Genomic DNA, 19,587 nt, shown 5'->3' with positions numbered 1-19,587 from the left:
ATAATAGTTGGAATGTTAATTTTTTTTCTATAAAAAGAAAGTAACAGAAAGAGAATGCACAAGAAAAATTTCTCTTGTGTTACAACGTGCTCCGTCTTGACAAGAGCTCCACGGTCAGTGTCAGTCAGTCTTTTCGTTAGCACCATGAATTGCATTTGTTGCCTTGTGGGCTGCAAACGTAGCGACTGGCAATATGTCAAGCTGCGACATCTTGTCCCTCTGCAAGACAGCAGATGAGCGGAGTGGCTGCAACGCACCGGACTAGCCGTATCCGATCGGCACCACGATTTGCGCGTTTGCAGCCATCACTTTACACCGGAGGATTACTAACACAATAGTGTTTTGCGAGTCTGGTATTGGGATAAACGGAAGCACAAGGGGAATAGGCCAGGCTGTTTGACCGTGTCGTTTCCCGGGATGAACAGAAGCGCAAACGTGAATAGTCTGCACAGTGCAGCCACCTGGTGGCACAGGGGTAAACCAAACACAGTAGCAGTAACACAGTGTATTCTTTTTTGCTGCTGGCGTAAATTTCTTGCAGGAGCGTAATTGTTAACACACTTTTTGTATATGTTTAAAATGTTTTACACTTGGTTAGAGCAATGTTAGTCTTTTGTTTCGCTGCTTATGCTCTGCGCCACCAGGTGGCTAGACCATGCAGACCAATCAGGCTGCTCACGTACGTCTGCGCTAAAGTTTCATCAGCTTGAGCTTATGCCTCCACCCATCCATCTTAACACCTAGCTCGCCTGTGGTTACCAGAATACCAGACACATTTGGCGCTGCGACTGAATGCTCGCAACGCAAGCTGCTTCGATAGCTCTCACTTGGGGTTGACTGCTAAACAGTTGGCAGAGGGGGCTTCGCGCACTTGCTCCTGGACAACCGGAAATAGATGACACGACGTGCCATCGTGACGCAGAGCCAGTGAAGGCAGAGCTTAGCCCCAATCACTCGACAAACGATTTGAGGAGAAAATGCATGACTATGGAGGAGGGTAACTTGTAATCATCCGTAGCTCTCTTAATATGAGACGCTTCACACAAATTGTGATATGAATGATCAACCTTAGCTATACCCTACGCATCTACCGTTTCATGGACCCTTTAAGGTGAACCTAAATCCAAGTACATGAGCACTTTTGCATTAGTCCCCCATTGATAGGCGGCCACCGCGGTTGGGATCAAACCCACAGCCACTAAGCTACCACAGCGCTTCAGGCCACACGACAGTCCCCCAGTTGAATTCGCTCCTCGTAGCTGGTGATCCCTTCCTGACAAAGTAGTATTTTACGTGTCATTAAAAAAAAAAGAAACATACTGCACCTGTACTACAGTGAAGAAAAAAAAAGTTTACTGCTGAGCCGGCAGGCATGCACCAATGCTACGGCACAAAAGAAAGCATCAACAAAAAATAACTTGCGTGCTTTGTTGTACAATACGACACACAATGATAATGTTGCACCAGTGTCAATAAGGCTGCATACATACAGGCACACCTAGAATTCTATTGTAAACTCTGCTATTCCCGAATTGGGCCCTTAAATAATGGGACCATACTACTGCAATTAGGCAGGATATCTCTTTCAGCACTTAGATGGTCAGACACCTTCATGATCTCCCGAAAGAGTGGCAAACCAGGTCTGTTATTACTCTTTGCCAATGCACATTTTGTAAGTTAAATTCCCCCTGTCGTCTATAAGTCACGCTTTGTGAACACAAAACTAGAAAGTCACCAGTCTGCAGGTAAGCAATTTCGCAAGTTCCGTCGCCTATAGGTGGTGTGCAACGTGACTCAATATGGCACTCACAAAGAGTATAGAACCCCTGGGCACATGTGCGTCTTTCATGTCAGCTCATATTTGGCTTAGCACTTGATGGCTCTAGCTTTTTCGAAATCACTGTCGCTGAGTGACATCATGCGCCGCATAGACACCTATAAGAAATGCAGATAGCGTGCCTCATTGAAGGGGAAGAGATCATGAAGGCCTGCAGCACATCATCTGTCGCTGTGAAAGGGCTTTGTCTGCAGACGTCACTTGCCCGACAGAAGTCGCATGAGCTGGAATTTATCACCGGGAAGGTTCTATCAAGGAACGTTAGCTTGTCTTCTATCTTTTTCTTCGGGCTAATTCTGATGGCAAGCAAAGCGTGCCTTCCGCGCATTGCCGTTTCGCAACAAAGAGTAATTTTACTGCTCTGCGATGTTGTCGAGCTCCTTTCACGGAATGAGTTATGAGGAGATATTTATATTTGATAATTAAAGGAAGAATATCCCTAAGGTTATCACAACTGCGACTTTTCAGACTTCTTTATACATTAGCGCATGCAGATGTAATGAAAGCCGTGCCAGTTGCTTGAGTTTTCACTTGTACAGTTGTATTAGCGTATGAGTGTTGAGAAGTCATGACAGAAGTTTGTTGTGTTCATGTCGTAAATTCGGTGCCTGTTTTTTTTTTCTCTACCAATCTTGTTTTCAGGGACACTGTAGCCGCAAAGCTTGGCAGCGCTTTGGTGGACGGGGTACAGCCCAGAATGTAAACACAAGCATTTCTGGTGGGACGATACAACGCTGACCGCACTGCGGGCTGCTGCCGGTGAAACACTGCCAAATATTTACCACACCCGCCCACGTACACCTACTGTAGCATTTCTCTAGAGCTGCGACAAAGTGCTACAAACATGTCCATTTTTATGTTAAATACTCGTGTGTTCTCGTTGCACTGGCCACAAGTGCACAGCTCAAGCTCGGCTGCGCAGAGGGCCACGAGGTGCAGCGAGAACGAAAACGTGCATTTCTGGTGAAACGGCACACCACGGGAACCATACACTATGAGTTAATGCAGGTGAAACGTGAGCAAATACTTCTAACGCTCGTCCACATACTACATATACTCGCAATCAAAGTTGTTTGCGCTGCTGCAACACACTGTCACAAGCTCTATTTTTCTAACTAATGTATCGATTCTCCGACGAAAAACAAATACAAGAATGCACATAAGCAAAGAACTTTCGTTTTCTTAACTACGTGGCTCCAGAAAAAGTCCCTGCCAATGAAATGCACACTGCACACTTCCATGGGTGGTGTGGCTGCCTTGCCAATTCACAACTTGAAAACCCATTCTTTCTTCTTTGCCACATGTTTGGGTGAACGAGTAGAGGCTCACTTCACTTGCCACAGCTTTCTTGGTGCATTGCAGCACGCAGTACATGCGATTTCTTTTGAATTTGATCTTGCACAAACGATGCATCAAAACATATAATCAAACCTACCAGCCACCACGAAGAAAGCAAGCAAATGTGCTACTGCCACACCGCCTGCGGTTACTCCGATTATCCTTGAAAACAATTCACCCATGGCTGTGGGGTGACGTGACAGTCCACGGAACTTGCGAATTGATTAAGTCAGTTAGCATGTGGAGCTCCCTTTGTGCTATGAGGTGACAGTTTTTGAGGACTCTTGTCATGATGTACAAATACAAATGTATTTCTGTGCTGTGTAGAAAGGAGCAAGGTCGAGTCGAAAGGTTTTTCTATTATTTTTTTTCTATTATTTTTCAGGTCTATCACCAAGTTCAAGTTATTTATTTTTTGCTCCACATTTTCTAATGCTAAGTGGGCCAGAGTGCAAGATGACGCCTTCTAGACAACCCAAAACGGACGGACGTGCAGAAATGTGCGTTTCCTTTCATTCGGGGCTTGCTTACTTGTGGCATGCCTTGACACTACTACAATGATAAGGACGAAAGGACTAAAGACGGTGGATCTAATCCAGATTGTCACGTTAGTCAAGTAACAGGCAGTCTTCCTTAGAGCGATGCGTCGCCTAGTTAGCATCTTACAGCGACCGGACGCCTCACCCGCTCGCAATACTGGCGGGTATCTCGCAGCGACACCAGAACGAGCAGCTCGTACTACGCAGCGCAACAGCAACTTCGAGAAGTGAGCAACATACGCACCCGTGGTTACGCGGTACTCTTCTATTTTACAGGAACCACAACGGTGTCATCCGCTTCTCTATGAAACTGCGCGCGTTCTAACTGCCAGCGACATATGCTAGGCACAGCATCCCGACACTGAGTACTTCCTACCTCGGAGTTTAACGCCCGAGTCGCTAGAGCGAAACCAGCGCGCCTGGCATTCCTCGCAGTTTTCCGCGACGTGAAGGCTTCACGCCAGCAGCCAGCAGGGGCGCACACGAGTGCCGGAGCACCGGAACATGGCCCTCGTTGACCGACAGTTGCTGCGAAAGTCCACTGGCTGGTCCAGTAGGCATGAACTTTGGGAAAAGTTAGCGAAGCGGCGGCAACCGCAATGCACTCGGCCACACACGACGAACAAGCCTGCACAGCTACGCTATCCTACAATTTTACAGGGTGCCGTGAACTTAACAAGACGTTTATTTCGACGGTGTTTGTCGTCATTTCGTAGGGCGGCGTAGTCGAATATGCACGAGCTTTTCTGCATGAGCGACCTCGCTATATTTCAAAAGCAATGTTCCTAGCTATTGTTTTTATCATAAAGATTCTAGGACTACTTGTTCCACATCACAAACTTGACCGATTTTCAGTCGTCACCGGCAGCCTCTATAGCGGGAAATTCGAAACTTCAGAGTTGTCCAGCGCTGCGTTTTACACGAAAACACAAATGGAGCGGACAACACAAACGAAGGTGCGAAAGCTGAAATTATCAACCGTTTTATTCATGACAAGGGGTTCCTATGGGGGATGATAGGCAGGTTACCGTACAATTAAATTTACCGAACCGTTGCGCTGCACTCGCAGCAAATAGCGACGCAGAACTTGTGTCAGAAGCGTAAAGCAGAACACCAGCACGTTGCCAGTTTGAAAAGGGAGTTCAGCGAGCTCACTAAATATCAACACACTGACATTTGCCAACACAGTTCTACTTATACTAGACTTCAGCGCTGCTTGTGTTCAGGCGGAGTAGCGGCTGCCGTAGCACAACATCGTCTTCGCTATTCATCCTCTTCTGCTGTGGGAATTCCCCTTAGAAACATTGATGGCCCTAAGGTGCTGGCATTACGCAAATTAGGACCATCAATTACGTCAGCCGTGATGGTCACTGATTCGTTATCATTGTGCTCATCCCTTACTGCTTCTAGTGATTCTCGCGTGATGAGGACATTTCAATCATTGGTATACTGGTTACTTGAGAAGCGTGCGTTTGATTTGGGTGCCTGGCCATAAAGGACTAATCATTAATGAAATTGCAGACTCTCTAGCCAAGGCATCGATAAGTGGCCCGATTCTCCCTTGCTGCCCTTTGACTGCTTATGTTACTGCTGCTAGATTTCGCAGGAGTATGATTATATAGTCAGTATCAGGCTCCGCAATTACTAACTCTGTGGATTACGGACATCTCCTACACCCTTGGAACAGAGATTTTTGCCGAACACGGAAAATTGAAGTGTCCATCACGAAGCTGCGCTGCCGTATACCTGCATTGAACTTCTACCTCCACAGGTCTGGTCTGGTCCCCTCACCATTATGCTCATTCTGTGGCGAAGCGGAGACAATCGACCATTTCTTGTTGTCTTGCAGACGTTTTTCTACTATAAGAAAACGGCTACTCGAATTCCCGCTTCGCTCTATTGGTTTAACTTTATCAGTGCCTGTGATCCTATCCTTTGGAGCCTCCATTGTTGGGTTCAGCCACAGAAATGTTTGCTTGGCGATCCAGAATTACCTCATTGAAACCAATCGATTTCCATGTTAGATTGATCGTTCTCCCTCCCAACCATAGCTTTCTTTTATTTCTTATCGCCTTCGTGCTATGCCACCTCGCTTATTCAGGGGCTATGCACAACTGGCTCGTATCGGAGCGCAACAAGATCAGTGCCCTAATTAGAAGAGTCTTCAAGCTTGCCCTCGGCCTTCCCATCCGAACGCACACAAAAGACCTCCTCAATTTGGGAATTCACAACACGTTCGAAGAAATCGTTGAAGCCCAAGAATTTTCCCAGTTTGTCAGACTCTCCGGTACCCCAGCGGGCCGAGCCATACTTGGCAAGCTGGGACGTAACCCCACGGTCGTCAGTCTCGACGCTGTGAAGCTGCCTAGCGACGTAAGGTCCAAGATTTACATACACCGGTTGCCACGAAATATGCATCCCACCTACAACGAAGGACGAAGACGAGCCAGGGGTAAAGCTCTGCTCGCCAGTGCCCACTTGAACAAGGACCGAACATGCTTCGTAGACGCTGCTTCGTATGTTCAAGAAGAGGCCTTCTCCTCAGTGGTCATCGACGGTGATTCTAAAATCCTTAGCTGCGCTACCGTCCGCACTTCTAATTCCAGCGTTGCAGAGCAAGTTGCTATTGCTCTTGCATTAACGGACAGTGTACATGACACGATTTATTCTGATTCCAAGGCCGCTGTCAGGGCCTTTCAGATGGGAATGGTGGCTCCCCAGGCCCTACGTATCATCCAAAGTGCCAAAGACATGAAACATCACTCTTTGGCCTGGTTCCCTGCGCACCTTGGAACCATTGAGGGTGCCTCGATCAACCCCAGCGAGGAGGCGCACTCGGCTGCACGAGGTTTGACTGACCGTGCGCTGGGCAACGCGTCCTCTCTTGGGCGACCCGAGCCTCTCTGCTCGTACAACGAAATCTGCAAATGTAATTATCTGTCAAGAAGAATCCTACCTTCGCCGCACTCCTCGCTGTGCAGGGCCCAGGCAGTCACTCTAAGGCTTCTGCAAACAAGCACTTACCCGAGCCCCGCGGCGCTGCACACAATGTACCCCGAACGGTTCCCAAGCCCGGACTGCCCTCTGTGTGGTGATTATGCGGACTTCGAACATGTCCTGTGGGGCTGCGCCTCTGCCGGTCCCCCTTTCACTCAAGAGAAAATGATGAAGTTAATTAAGGCCCAGGATCAGACCTCTCAAATCCTGGCAGTCCAGAGGGCTCGCGAGAGGGCCGTCAGGTTTCACCTGATGGTCCCCGAGTGGGCCTAGCCAGGTGACGTGGAGCTTGCTTACGTCTATAGTGGACCAAATAAAGTTGTTTCTCTCTCTCTCTCTCATGGAAGTGCACGAGGACGTTAATACATGGGATCATTAAGCACTCAATAATTGCAGAATATTTCCGCAAATGCGTAGTACGAAAACTTGTAAAATAGGCATTGTAACGAATAGCCACGCTTATGACACTTTCCAGCAGGCTGACGTCCCCACCTGCGCCGTGGAAGTCGTCGTCCAAGCTACAGACGAGGCTGCGGGCGTAAGGAGCACAGCGGCACGTAAGCATCAGAGGAATGAGTGTTTTAATTATCGCCAAATGTGTGTGCAGTTAGTAAACATTTAATGTGTTTACTGTACAGCGGCAGAGGATCCACCGCGCAGTGCGTCGCCTACCGAAAGGGTGGCCGCTGCCCCTGGTAAGTTATTGATCCTCAAGCTGTTAAAGAAAATGAGCTCTCGTATTTTTTTAAACTAGCCCAATAAGCCATAATATGGCCATAGCCACTTTTATTCGTACCATAATATGCAGTGCAACTGTAGAAAATGCTGCATGCTTTCAGTGTTGCAGCACCCTGTTCGGCCACCACGTCGACAGCGACCGCGACGGGTGGATACCTTGACGACGACGTCATCGCAGTGCGCCCGCAGCGTGGAACAGGGCGACGAGATGCTGCAGGTTGGTTGGTCCTTTGGTGTCATTTTACATGAAGGACATAAATATTCTTTATGCTTTGTTATAAGTAAATGATGAATCTGAAGAACAAATCAGCTTGGGATGTAAACAAGAAATATGCGTTGTACAGAGGGCTCGGTATCGTGTCTTGCCTACGATCAGCGGCAGGGCAAAAGTTTGGTTAGCCCTGAAAAGGGCTGTTTGGTGGTGAGAGATGCATTTGAGTAGATGACGGAAGAGTAGTTCCAGCAGGTCTTTGTCTATCCAGACAAAGAAGGCATAGCTTGTATGCGACGCTTGACACTGCCAAAGGATGCCATCAGGCCAGTGGCTCTTCAACAGAGAAGGAATCGTTGTGCACGTTGCAATTCTTGATAATAGCAGCTTCCAGGCGTGAGCTGGTTGCGAGTAATCGGCAACTCATGCGAACAGTTCCACCATGATTATTCATTCCAGGTGCTGCGGAGAATCGAGGCCTCTACCAGCCGCCTCGCTGTCGCGGCAGAGCGGACGGCAGCAGCTCAAGAAGGGATCTTGGAGCAGATGCGCGCCATAGCGCAAGACATGGCTGCCCACCTGCAACAAGACAGAAATTAATTTATCATTTTTTCAATATCATTTTATTCATTTGTTTCATCAGTTCCATTTGTTTTATTTATTAAGTGCTTGAGTTTTAGTGTTTTTAGTTGCCTTTATAAGTAATAAAGGAGGATTTTTTGGTTGTAAGGTGTAATGCGTGCACCCATTTTTTGTTCTGTAGTATTTGCTTCTTTCTATTTATGCTTATCTAGCTGCAATGCCAGCGTGCTTTCTTTATTTACACATTTCAAAGGTGCCTAGTCATTAGAGAGTTTTAGAATAGGGGCCCCAATATTTTGGGGCCCCAAAGAGCTTTGCGGGTGTTAGCGTTGGGGCACGCAGGAGTGAAGAGTTTTAGAATAGGGCTTTGCGTTTGCAGATAGCGTCTTGCGCTGACAGCGCCACTACGGCGTCTAAGAAAAACGATTAAAAATAATTAAATAAAATATACCATCTTATGATATGAATAGTAATCTTGACTTGCGTGTATTCGCGTTTAATTACAATTTAGAGGTTATTCTTCAAGCAGCAAACAATTAGTTGTGCTTAGTTTGGAGCAACAAAACCAACTTTACGTGCCTTCACCAGCCAAGCTTAGCCGTGTTAGGCCTACGACCCATAACATCCACACTCGAATTCGGAATCAGCGGCTTCTAATGAATCAATCTTCATAACACACGCTAGTTGAGAGAAAGCGATAACTGCAGTCACTTCTCCTAGCTTGCGAACTTCACGCATTACCGCGAATCGAACCCAGTTTGGTGCTAGGTTAGAGCCGTCGCTTAGATGGGTGCCGCCATGTTTGTTGACGCAAAGCATTTGGGAACGCTATTTGAGCTCCCGCTAAATCGGTGAAATAGCGTTCCCAACGCAAAACCCAAACGCAGTTTGCGTCTCGCGCATGCGCAGTGGCTTCGACGCTATTTCTTTGGGGCCCCAAAACGTTTGGGGCCCCTATTTTAAAACTCTCTATTCACACTGGAATCATTACAAATAATTGTCGATTTCTGTGTATGGGTTTTGTACTGTGATATTTATATTGCTTCACTGTGTTGTAGCTTACTGCACTCATTATGAAGCGTTAGCGCATAGTGTTTGCACTGTGATATTTTCATTTCGGCACAGTGAGGCTAAGGTGCAACAACTACACTGTGCTCTTTTTTCAGAGCACCAAATTAGTCACTCTTTAAGTTGCATAGTTTCACAAATGAAAATGACCATCATCATTGCACCACGCCAGTGATTGGTTTCCTCTAGTCTTCGTTACAAGGGAGTCATTGCAAGAACAACTTTCACCTGTGACACTTTCTGGGTGCTGTGAGATTGTAGAGCCAATTATTCATGTTTTATGTAACATGTTTCATCACAGCTGGCAAGTGCACTCACCTTTTTACAATTATGATTCACCTGTTGTTTAGCATCGCACTACAATTGCTGCCGAGAAATGAATGCTTCTAGTCAGTGACTCATAACACTGACAAGGGAACGGACATACCTGTGAAAGTCATACTTTCTTGCAAGGTCACGTAAATGTAACTGAAAGTTTTATGTGCCGTGGTGAAAACGAATTGTGTGATGCTGATGTTGCAATGATGTCACATGCTTTGCTACCTGAAGCATGCTGTACTACAAGGTTTGTGATGTACTTGTCATCATAGAGTGTGATAAAGTTGACCTATCTATTTTTTGCGCTTTTACGTTAATTTACGTCAACCATTTGGACATGATGTGACAAGTGTAATGTTGTCACTACACTCAGCGTTACATTTTGTTTGTGTTTGAATCCGCATTCATTACGCTTTACTTGCTTGCCTCGCTTGCCTTTACTTGCTCTACCACGATAGCGCTTTAAAACCACGGCGCTGCAATTTTGCTTCATAGACTTTCCTTTCCTTCCTTCTTCTCCGCCCTTAAACTGGCTCTCTTAACTACTACACGCAGAGACAAAGCAACAGCGCGCGCATCAGATCCCATAGATGAGATGAATATTTACAATTATTATTAGGGTTATAATTATATTCGAGTGCTGATTGCCGTGTTATCGTTTGTTACCGAAGCTTTCCCTCAAGTTTAAATATTTTAAGGCAGTTTGTCGTGTGCGTATCATGGCTACGCACGCTTATACCGCCTTCCGTTTCTCTACCACGGGTGCGCTTTAAAACCACGGCGCTGCAGTTTTTGCTTTCCTTTCCTTCCTTCTTCTCCGCCCTTAAACTGGCTCTCTTAACTACTACACGCAGAGACAAAGCAACAGCGCGCGCATACAATGCCATAGATGAGATGAATATATATATATATATATATATATATATAGAGAGAGAGAGAACTATCAGTCATAGCTCTCGTAGTATAGCCCTCTGGGCCGTTTCCTTCTTTTTTCTTTTTTCTTTCGAAAGTAGTCCTATTAGGGTTATTATAATTACACGAAGGTATTTCGCCCTCGTCAGCAGCAGTCCTTGAGATTGTTATTCTGGCGGCTAGCTTCCCACGCTATGCGTGCCGCCATCGCACCTGGTTAAGCTTCTCCTAGACGCTAGAGTTACACTATGTCCGCGCAACCTTGAGCGATCGGAAAGCGCGTTTCCCCCTTTTGGCCGGCGGGGACGGGAGGCTTCGTTCCGGCCGCGAAGCTCCCCACGTCTCAGTAAGGTGCCTTGTGGTGGTCTCGTACGGACGATGCCCTCTCGGTGAGCGCAAATTTCCCCTCATCTTTTAAGAGGTTCAATACTTACAAGCATTTGTCTCGCAAACCATATTTATTTCAAGGAAATTTTCCACGTCTCAATAATTTCTCTCGTCGTATTCGAGTTCTGATTGCCGAGTTATAGTTTGTTAACGAAGCTTTCCCTCAAGTCTAAATATTTTAAGGCAGTTTGTCGTGTGCGTATCATGGCCACGCACGCTTATATCGCCTTCCGTTTCTCTACCACGGGTGCGCTTTAAAACCACGGCGCTGCAATTTTGCTTCATAGACTTTCCTTTCCTTCCTTCTTCTCCGCCCTTAAACTGGCTCTCTTAACTACTACACGCAGAGACAAAGCAACAGGGCGCGCATACAATCCCATAGAGGAGATGAATATATATATATATATATATATATATATATATATATATAGAGAGAGAGAGAGAGAGAACTATCAGTCATAGCTCTCGTAGTATAGCCCTCTGGGCCGTTTCCTTTTTTTTTCTTTTTTCTTTTTTGCTTTTTTTCTTTTGAAAGTAGTCCTATTAGGGTTATTATAATTACACGAAGGCATTTCGCCCTCGTCAGCAGCAGTCCTTGAGATTGTTATTCTGGCGGCTAGCTTCCCACCCTATGCGTGCCGCCATCGCACCTGGTTAAGTTTCTCCTAGACGCTAGAGTTACACTATGTCCGCGCAACCTTGAGCGATCGGAAAGCGCGTTTCCCCCTTTTGGCCGGCGGGGACGGGAGGCTTCGTTCCGGCCGCGAAGCTCCCCACGTCTCAGTAAGGTGCCTTGTGGTGGTCTCGTACGGACGATGCCCTCTCGGTGAGCGCAAATTTCCCCTCATCTTTTAAGAGGTTCAATACTTACAAGCATTTGTCTCGCAAACCATATTTATTTCAAGGAAATTTTCCACGTCTCAATAATTTCTCTCGTCGTATTCGAGTTCTGATTGCCGAGTTATAGTTTGTTAACGAAGCTTTCCCTCAAGTCTAAATATTTTAAGGCAGTTTGTCGTGTGCGTATCATGGCCACGCACGCTTATATCGCCTTCCGTTTCTCCACCACGGGTGCGCTTTAAAGCCACGGCGCTGCAATTTTGCTTCATAGACTTTCCTTTCCTTCCTTCTTCCCCGCCGTTAAACTGGCTCTCTTAACTACTACACGCAGAGACAAAGCAACAGCGCGCGCATTAGATCCCATAGATGAGATGAATATTTACAATTAATATTAGGGGTATAATTATATTCGAGTGCTGATTGCCGTGTTATCGTTTGTTACCGAAGCCTTCCCTCAAGTTTAAATATTTTAAGGCAGTTTGTCGTGTGCGTATCATGGCTACGCACGCTTATATCGCCTTCCGTTTCTATACCACGGGTGCGCTTTAAAACCACGGCGCTGCAGTTTTTGCTTTCCTTTCCTTCCTTCTTCTCCACCCTTAAACTGGCTCTCATAACTACTACACGCAGAGACAAAGCAACAGCGCGCGCATACAATCCCATAGATGAGATGAATATATATATATATATATATATATATATATATATATATATATATATATATATATATATATATATATATATATATATATATATATATATAGAGAGAGAGAGAGAGAGAGAGAGAGAGAGAGAACTATCAGTCATAGCTCTCGTAGTATAGCCCTCTGGGCCGTTTCCTTTTCTTTTCTTTTTTCTTTTTTTTTCTTTCGAAAGTAGTCCTATTAGGGTTATTATAATTACATGAAGGTATTTCGTCCTCGTCAGCAGCAGTCCTTGAGATTGTTATTCTGGCGGCTAGCTTCCCACGCTATGCGTGCCGCCATCGCACCTGGTTAAGCTTCTCCTAGACGCTAGAGTTACACTATGTCCGCGCAACCTTGAGCGATCGGAAAGCGCGTTTCCCCCTTTTGGCCGGCGGGGACGGGAGGCTTCGTTCCGGCCGCGAAGCTCCCCACGTCTCAGTAAGGTGCCTTGTGGTGGTCTCGTACGGACGATGCCCTCTCGGTGAGCGCAAATTTCCCCTCATCTTTTAAGAGGTTCAATACTTACAAGCATTTGTCTCGCAAACCATATTTATTTCAAGGAAATTTTCCACGTCTCAATAATTTCTCTCGTCGTATTCGAGTTCTGGTTGCCGTGTTATCGTTTGTTACCGAAGCTTTCCCTCAAGTCTAAATATTTTAAGGCAGTTTTCCTTGTCTCTAAAGCCGCTCGAGTTCGCTCTTCTCCTCGGGCAGCCATTTTTCCAAGAAAGTATGCCTTCCAACCACAAAAACCGATTATCGCGGACAACATGAGTCCCTTTCCACGTAAGTGTGAGGTTTGGAGCAGGAGCTGTGGCGCTTGAAAGTAGCCTGGGGCCTGACAAACCAACCGACTGAGCTATCTTTTCGGGCAACATCGGAGGGTCACGAGTTCAAATCGGCTGTTATGTTTCTTTCTTTTTCCGCCCCTTTTTCTTTCTTTTTTTTTCTTTCTTTTAATGTCTCCTTTATTTTATCACTGTACGGGAACCCTCCTAAATTAAAAAAAAGAAAGATATATATCTTCAAATATGTATGACGTCACATGTGCAGGTCATAAATACCAGGTTCTCTAGCCGAGTGCCATCCGTGCGGTATATCCGAGCTCAGATTGGTACACCTTGACTGATCAAATAGGGCACCACTGTATATTAAATGAGGCGTACAACTCCTGCTGGACCCGCCGTGGTTACTCAGTGGCTATGGTGTTAGACTGCTGAGCACGAGGTCGCGGGATCGGATCCCGGCCGCGACGGCCGCATTTCGATGGGGGCGAAATGCGAAAACACCCGTGTACTTAGATTTAGGTGCACGTTAAAGAACCCCAGGCGGACGAAATTTCCGGAGTCCTCCACTACGGCGTGCCTCATAATCAGAAAGTGGTTTTGTCACGTAAAAGCCCACAATTTATTTTAAATTTAACTCCTGCGCGGACGGTACAGTATCCGCCTCCCGTGCAAGAGGACCGTGATTCAAATCCCGGACCGCAGAATTCTCCACCGGAAAATACCAAAAAAAAAAAACCGTGTGTTGAGAAAATTGCACAAACAGGCCTGGAGTGCGGCCTGATCCCGGGGACCAGAACCGGTAACGCACTCTCTCACCAGAGCAGGATTGGCCACCCTGGTGCAGTACTTGGCCACAACCTCCTATATGAACACAACAATCAAACCCCGGCCCTCAGTCCCCAGCAGCTGCGAAGCAACTGACCACGGCGGCGGTCAGACCTGCGACGCTGCAGAGGGTGCTAAGAATGCCTGGCTCCGGACAGGCCGCCATTGGAATATTAACCTGGCAACGTTTAACGCTAGAACGTTATCTAGTGAGGCGAGTATAGCAGTGCTATTGGAGGAATTAGAGGGCAGTAAATGGGATATAATAGGGCTCAGTGAAGTTAGGAGGCCAAAAGAAGCATATACAGTACTAAAAAGCGGGCACGTCTTGTGCTACCGGGGCTTAGCAGAGAGACGAGAACTAGGAGTCGGATTCCTGATTAATAAGAACATAGCTGGTAACATACAGGAATTCTATAGCATTAACGAGAGGGTGGCATGTCTTGTTGTGAAACTTAATAAGAGGTACAAAATGAAGGTTATACAGGTCTACGCCCCTACATCTGGTCATGATGACCAGGAAGGCGAAAGCTTCTATGAAGACGTGGAATCGGCGATGGGTAAAGTCAAAACAAAATACAGTATACTGATGGGCGATTTCAATGCCAGGGTAGGCAAGAAGCAGGCCGGAGACAAGTCAGTGGGGGAATATGGCATAGGCTCTAGGAATAGTAGAGGAGAGTTATTAGCAGAGTTTGCAGAACAGAATTATATACGGATAATGAAAACCTTTTTCCGCAAGCGGGTTAGCCGAAAGTGGACATGGAGGAGCCCGAATGGTGAGACTAGAAATGAAATCGACTTTATACTCTGCGCGAACCCTGGCATCATACAAGATGTAGACGTGCTCGGCAAGGTGCGCTGCAGTGACCATAGGATGGTAAGAACTCGAATTAGCCTTGACTTGAGGAGGGAACGGAAGAAACTGGTACATAAGAAACCAATCAATGAGTTAGCGGTAAGAGGGAAACTGGAGGAATTCCGGATCAAGCTACAGAACAGGTATTCGGCTTTAACCCAGGAAGAGGACCATAGTGTTGAAGCAATGAACGACAATCTTATGGACACCATTAAGGAGTGCGCAATAGAAGTCGGTGGTAACGCCGTTAAACAGGAAACCAGTAAGCTATCGCAGGAGACGAAAGATCTGATCAAGAAACGCCAATGTATGAAAGCCTCTAACCCTACAGCTAGAATAGAACTGGCAGAACTTTCTAAGTTAATCAACAAGCGTAAGACAGCGGACATAAGGAACTATAATATGGATAGAATTGAACAGGCTCTCAGGAACGGAGGAAGCCTAAATGCAGTACAGAAGAAACTAGGAATAGGCAAGAATCAGATGTGTGCGTTAAGAGACAAAGCCGGCAATATCGTTACTAATATGGATGAGATAGTTCAAGTGGCTGAAGAGTTTTATAGAGATTTATACAGTACCAGTGGCACCCACGACGATAAGGTGAGAGAGAATAGTCTAGAGGAACTTGAAATCCCACAAGTAACACCGGAAGAGGTAAAGAACGCCTTGGGAGCTATGCAAAGGGGGAAGGCAGCTGGGGAGGATCAGGTAACAGCAGATTTGTTGAAGGATGGTGGGAACACTGTCCTAGAAAGGTTGGCCGCCCTATATACACAATGCCTCATGACCTCGAACGTACCGGAATCTTGGAAGAACGCTAACATAATCCTGATCCATAAGAAAGGGGACGCCAAAGACTTGAAAAATTATAGACCGATCAGCTTACTGTCCGTTGCCTACAAAGTATTTACTAAGGTAATCGCAAATAGAATCAGGAATACCTTAGACTTCTTTCAACCAAAGGACCAGGCAGGATTCCGTAAAGGATACTCAACAATAGACCATATTCACACTATCAATCAGGTGATAGAGAAATGTGCGGAATATAACCAACCCTTATATATAGCCTTCATTGATTACGAAAAAGCATTTGATTCAGTCGAAACCTCAGCAGTCATGGAGGCACTACGGAATCAGGGTGTAGATGAGCCATATGTAAAGATACTGGAAGCTATCTATAGCGGTTCCACAGCCACCGTAATCCTCCACAAAGAAAGCAACAAAATCCCAATAAAGAAAGGCGTCAGACAGGGAGATACGATATCTCCAATGCTATTCACAGCGTGTTTACAGGAGGTATTCAGAGACCTGGAGTGGGAAGAATTGGGGATAAAACTTGATGGAGAATACCTTAGCAACTTGCGATTCGCTGATGATATTGCCTTGCTTAGTAACTCAGGAGACCAATTGCAATGCATGCTCACTGACCTGGAGAGGCAAAGCAGAAGGGTAGGTCTGGAAATTAATCTACAGAAAACTAAAGTAATGTTTAACAGTCTCGGAAGAGAACAGCAGTTTACGATAGGTAACGAGGCACTGGAAGTGGTAAGGGAATACATCTACTTAGGGCAGGTAGTGACCACGGATCCGGATCATGAGACTGAAATAACCAGAAGAATAAGAATGGGCTGGGGGGCGTTTGGCAGGCATTCTCAAGTCATGAACAGCAGGTTGCCAGTATCCCTCAAGAGGAAAGTGTATAACAGCTGTGTCTTACCAGTGCTCACCTACGGGGCAGAAATCTGGAGGCTTACGAAAAGGGTTCTGCTGAAATTGAGGACGACGCAACGAGCCATGGAAAGAAGAATGATAGGTGTAACGTTAAGGGATAAGAAAAGAGCAGATTGGGTGAGGGAACAAACGCGGGTAAATGACATCTTAGTTGAAATCAAGAAAAAGAAATGGGCATGGGCCGGACATGTAATGAGGAGGGAAGATAACCGATGGTCATTAAGGGTTACGGACTGGATTCCAAGGGAAGGAAAGCGTAGTAGGGGGCGGCAGAAAGTTAGGTGGGCGGATGACATTAAGACGTTTGCAGGGACAACATGGCCACAATTAGTACATGACCGGGGTAGTTGGAGAAGTATGGGAGAGGCCTTTGCCCTGCAGTGGGCGTAACTAGGCTGATGATGATGATGACTTGCTTGCCTCGCCTGCGTGTTCATGCTTGCACAGAAGTTTTTATACGCCTAGCACAAGAGATGGCTAGCAAGCATATCGTCTCGCTCCTACCAATGTACACTGAGAGTCCGAATGCACAGGATGCGGCGGTTGCGTTCATTCTGGTGTGTTTTATGAAAATTTTGCGCACCTTTTGCTGATAGTGACAATGAGCACAGAGTGACAATCATATGTACTGCTTCCATAGAGTCTGTCATGACTATGATGGGTCAAGGGATGTTTCCATTTCATATTTCATGTGATATTTAAAGAAAAGGCTGCACTTTCACGTTGCTACCATGTTTCATGTTGCACTAGGAAATAAGTACTTTGTGCCAATTTTCCATTACTGTAACCACCAACTATGGCAAAACAAACACATGTTTGGACATGAGTAGAAAGTAACAACTGCTGCATCTACAGAAAGTGGCATATCACAGGATGCAAACAACACATACAAGCTGTTGTAGCGTCGTATTTCTAATGTTACATGGGGAAAGAAGCACTTTGTGATGTGCATATTGCACAAAACTATGCTAGCTTGGGAGCAGCAGCAAATGCAATTCTTCACAGATAAAGGGGCATGAAGCATTGCCTCACGACTGCTTCACGAGTACTACTGTTAATAAGTGGCAGTCTTGGAGACTCGTGCATAGTGAAGAGGGCACAATTGTTTCCGAGTCCACGGCTGTGGCATTCTACTTAGAGGATTTTTTGTATAAGTGTACTTCGTTTGTGTTTAAATTATCATAATCTGTCGGATGTGTGGATTTGGAACATTGACCATCCGTATGGAGGTGCACTTGTTGTGTATACAAATTTTAAATGTATTTTCTGCAATGCGCCCCGCCCCCTTGTGTGGACGCCTATGGTTCGCACTAATTGATAGCTAAATGAAAACTTGAGGCCCGATATTGCGCAAGAACACCCATACAAGCCAAAGCCAGCCCATGCAATGGATGTAAGTACTTCCGTGTTCAAAATGCTTCCATCGTGTCTTCCCTACAGTGTATCCATTTCTGCTACGAGTGCTGCCCATTTAAAACACAATTTTGGAACGGCATACGGATTATGCACACAAACACATGGCACTCATCATTACTCCCGACATGTCAGACTTCAACGATCTCGTGAACAGTGCCCCGCATGTCCTCTTTTAATCGCTACATTACTAGTCATGCCAGCTTGGGCATTAAACTGAACAATTGCAACTATGGGCGAGTAAAAATGGCGACCACAGTTTGAAGTAAAACATTCCAACGGTACTTACGACCATGACGTTTAGGGCGTAATAACCCTTTCTCGACATGAAGTTCGCCGTGTCGGCCGGGCTGAGTCCCTCTGGCTTCATGATGGCGATCAACGTGCCGTCGACGCACGTTAGCACGCCTGGAATGGCGCCGCGTCGCGCAAACGCCGCCTTAGCCTCATCCTTGGCAGACGGTGTGAAAGGAAAGTCCACCAGCTTTCTCCGGGCAGACACGGAAATGATGGCCTCCGTCACCTCGTGAATGGTGCTGCTCACGGCCGACTGTGCCATGCCTACGTGTTCCTCGCGACCAACGCTCCTCTGGAAGCTTCCGGTGCCGAAGAATCGCAGCGCGCACAACACATTCCTTTCTGTGGAAAGGCCACTGGCTCGCTGACATCCAATGATAGGGTCAAGCTCGTTGCACAAGCTACGCACTGTTCGTTTGGACAGACGAAAATACTGCCGGAACTCTTCTTCCGTCAAGTCTTCAAATGCATCATCTACCTCGGGTAGTCCTCTCTGCGCGACTGCAGCAGCCGCACAGGCGACACGAAGAGGCACGGCAGAGAAAAACGCCATGTTCTCCAACTGTTGGGAGCGCGGAATCGGATTGAACCGGATACGAAAGATGCTAACTGTCCCAAGCACTTACGTTCTAATCCAATCCAAGCCGTCTGGTAGCCGTTCTAATTCGTTCCATCGCTTCGGACCACGGAGCTTCGGACGGACTCTCCGTCCGTTCCGTGGCGTTCGTCCGTTAGCAGACCGCACGGAATAATTGACAGCAGCAAGACGTCACGGCTCAGGTGACAATTGACGTCATGGCGTTCGTCGCGGTTCAAATTGACCAATCGTGTGTGGCTCGATGGAACGGACAGCCTCCGTTCTATTTTGGAACGCGTACAAGATCGCACCCCAGGTTGCGCGCATGCCCATGAGAACGAGAGGCACGCGATTAGCCGACACCACGTAGATATCATAAGGCCTGTTTACTCCGATCCATGACGTCACGCTACTTGGCCCGAAATTGTCATTGACAAGGCTGGGGCCCTATAACGTTAAACTATTCCAATGTCGTTTTATTCCAATCTCGTGACGTCAAATTTGCGCAACCGCCGACGCAAGAATCGGGCGGTCACCCGCAGGGTTGTCTCAACAGACCAATCAAACGCTCTTCTGGTAGTGGTCACTTTGGTTTGCTTGAAAAACGAATAACATTGCCTACACTGAGCGGCTTGTCTTATCTA

General features: G+C 46.5%; 2 protein-coding genes across 3 annotated transcripts in view; both read right to left on the bottom strand.

Moving 5' to 3' along the window:
- Lkb1 (Lkb1/serine/threonine kinase 11) overlaps window positions 1-4,368 on the bottom strand; it is a 53,262-nt gene extending 48,894 nt beyond the window's left edge. Inside the window, exon 1 of one of the 2 annotated variants that reach the window (XM_055066319.2) lies at window positions 4,091-4,368. The gene's annotated coding sequence lies outside the window, so the exon portion shown is untranslated. The other variant, XM_050170998.2, reaches the window with a different exon arrangement.
- Window positions 4,369-7,389: 3,021 nt separating this feature from the next.
- LOC129382422 (putative nuclease HARBI1) lies at window positions 7,390-19,023 on the bottom strand. The gene is made up of 2 exons (XM_055066321.2): window positions 18,359-19,023; window positions 7,390-8,239 (listed from the first exon to the last, which is right to left on the bottom strand). The coding sequence occupies exons 1-2, from the start codon at window positions 18,917-18,919 to the stop codon at window positions 8,111-8,113; spliced, it is 690 nt and encodes a 229-aa protein (XP_054922296.1). The 5' UTR covers window positions 18,920-19,023; the 3' UTR covers window positions 7,390-8,110.
- Window positions 19,024-19,587: the final 564 nt, after the last annotated feature.

Source organism: Dermacentor andersoni, chromosome 6 (genome assembly GCF_023375885.2).
Source record: "Dermacentor andersoni chromosome 6, qqDerAnde1_hic_scaffold, whole genome shotgun sequence".
Classification (NCBI taxonomy): domain Eukaryota; kingdom Metazoa; phylum Arthropoda; class Arachnida; order Ixodida; family Ixodidae; genus Dermacentor; species Dermacentor andersoni.
This window is presented reverse-complemented; position numbering and strand designations above follow the sequence as displayed.

Bases quoted from the DNA above. Each gene is read 5' to 3' on its own strand.
- LOC129382422 (XM_055066321.2), bottom strand. From the start codon at position 18,919: ATGGCGTTTTTCTCTGCCGTGCCTCTTCGTGTCGCCTGTGCGGCTGCT. The intron at 8,240-18,358 runs GTAAGTACCGTT...GTCTTGTTGCAG, and splicing joins ACGCCCTAAACGTCATGGTC to GTGGGCAGCCATGTCTTGCG.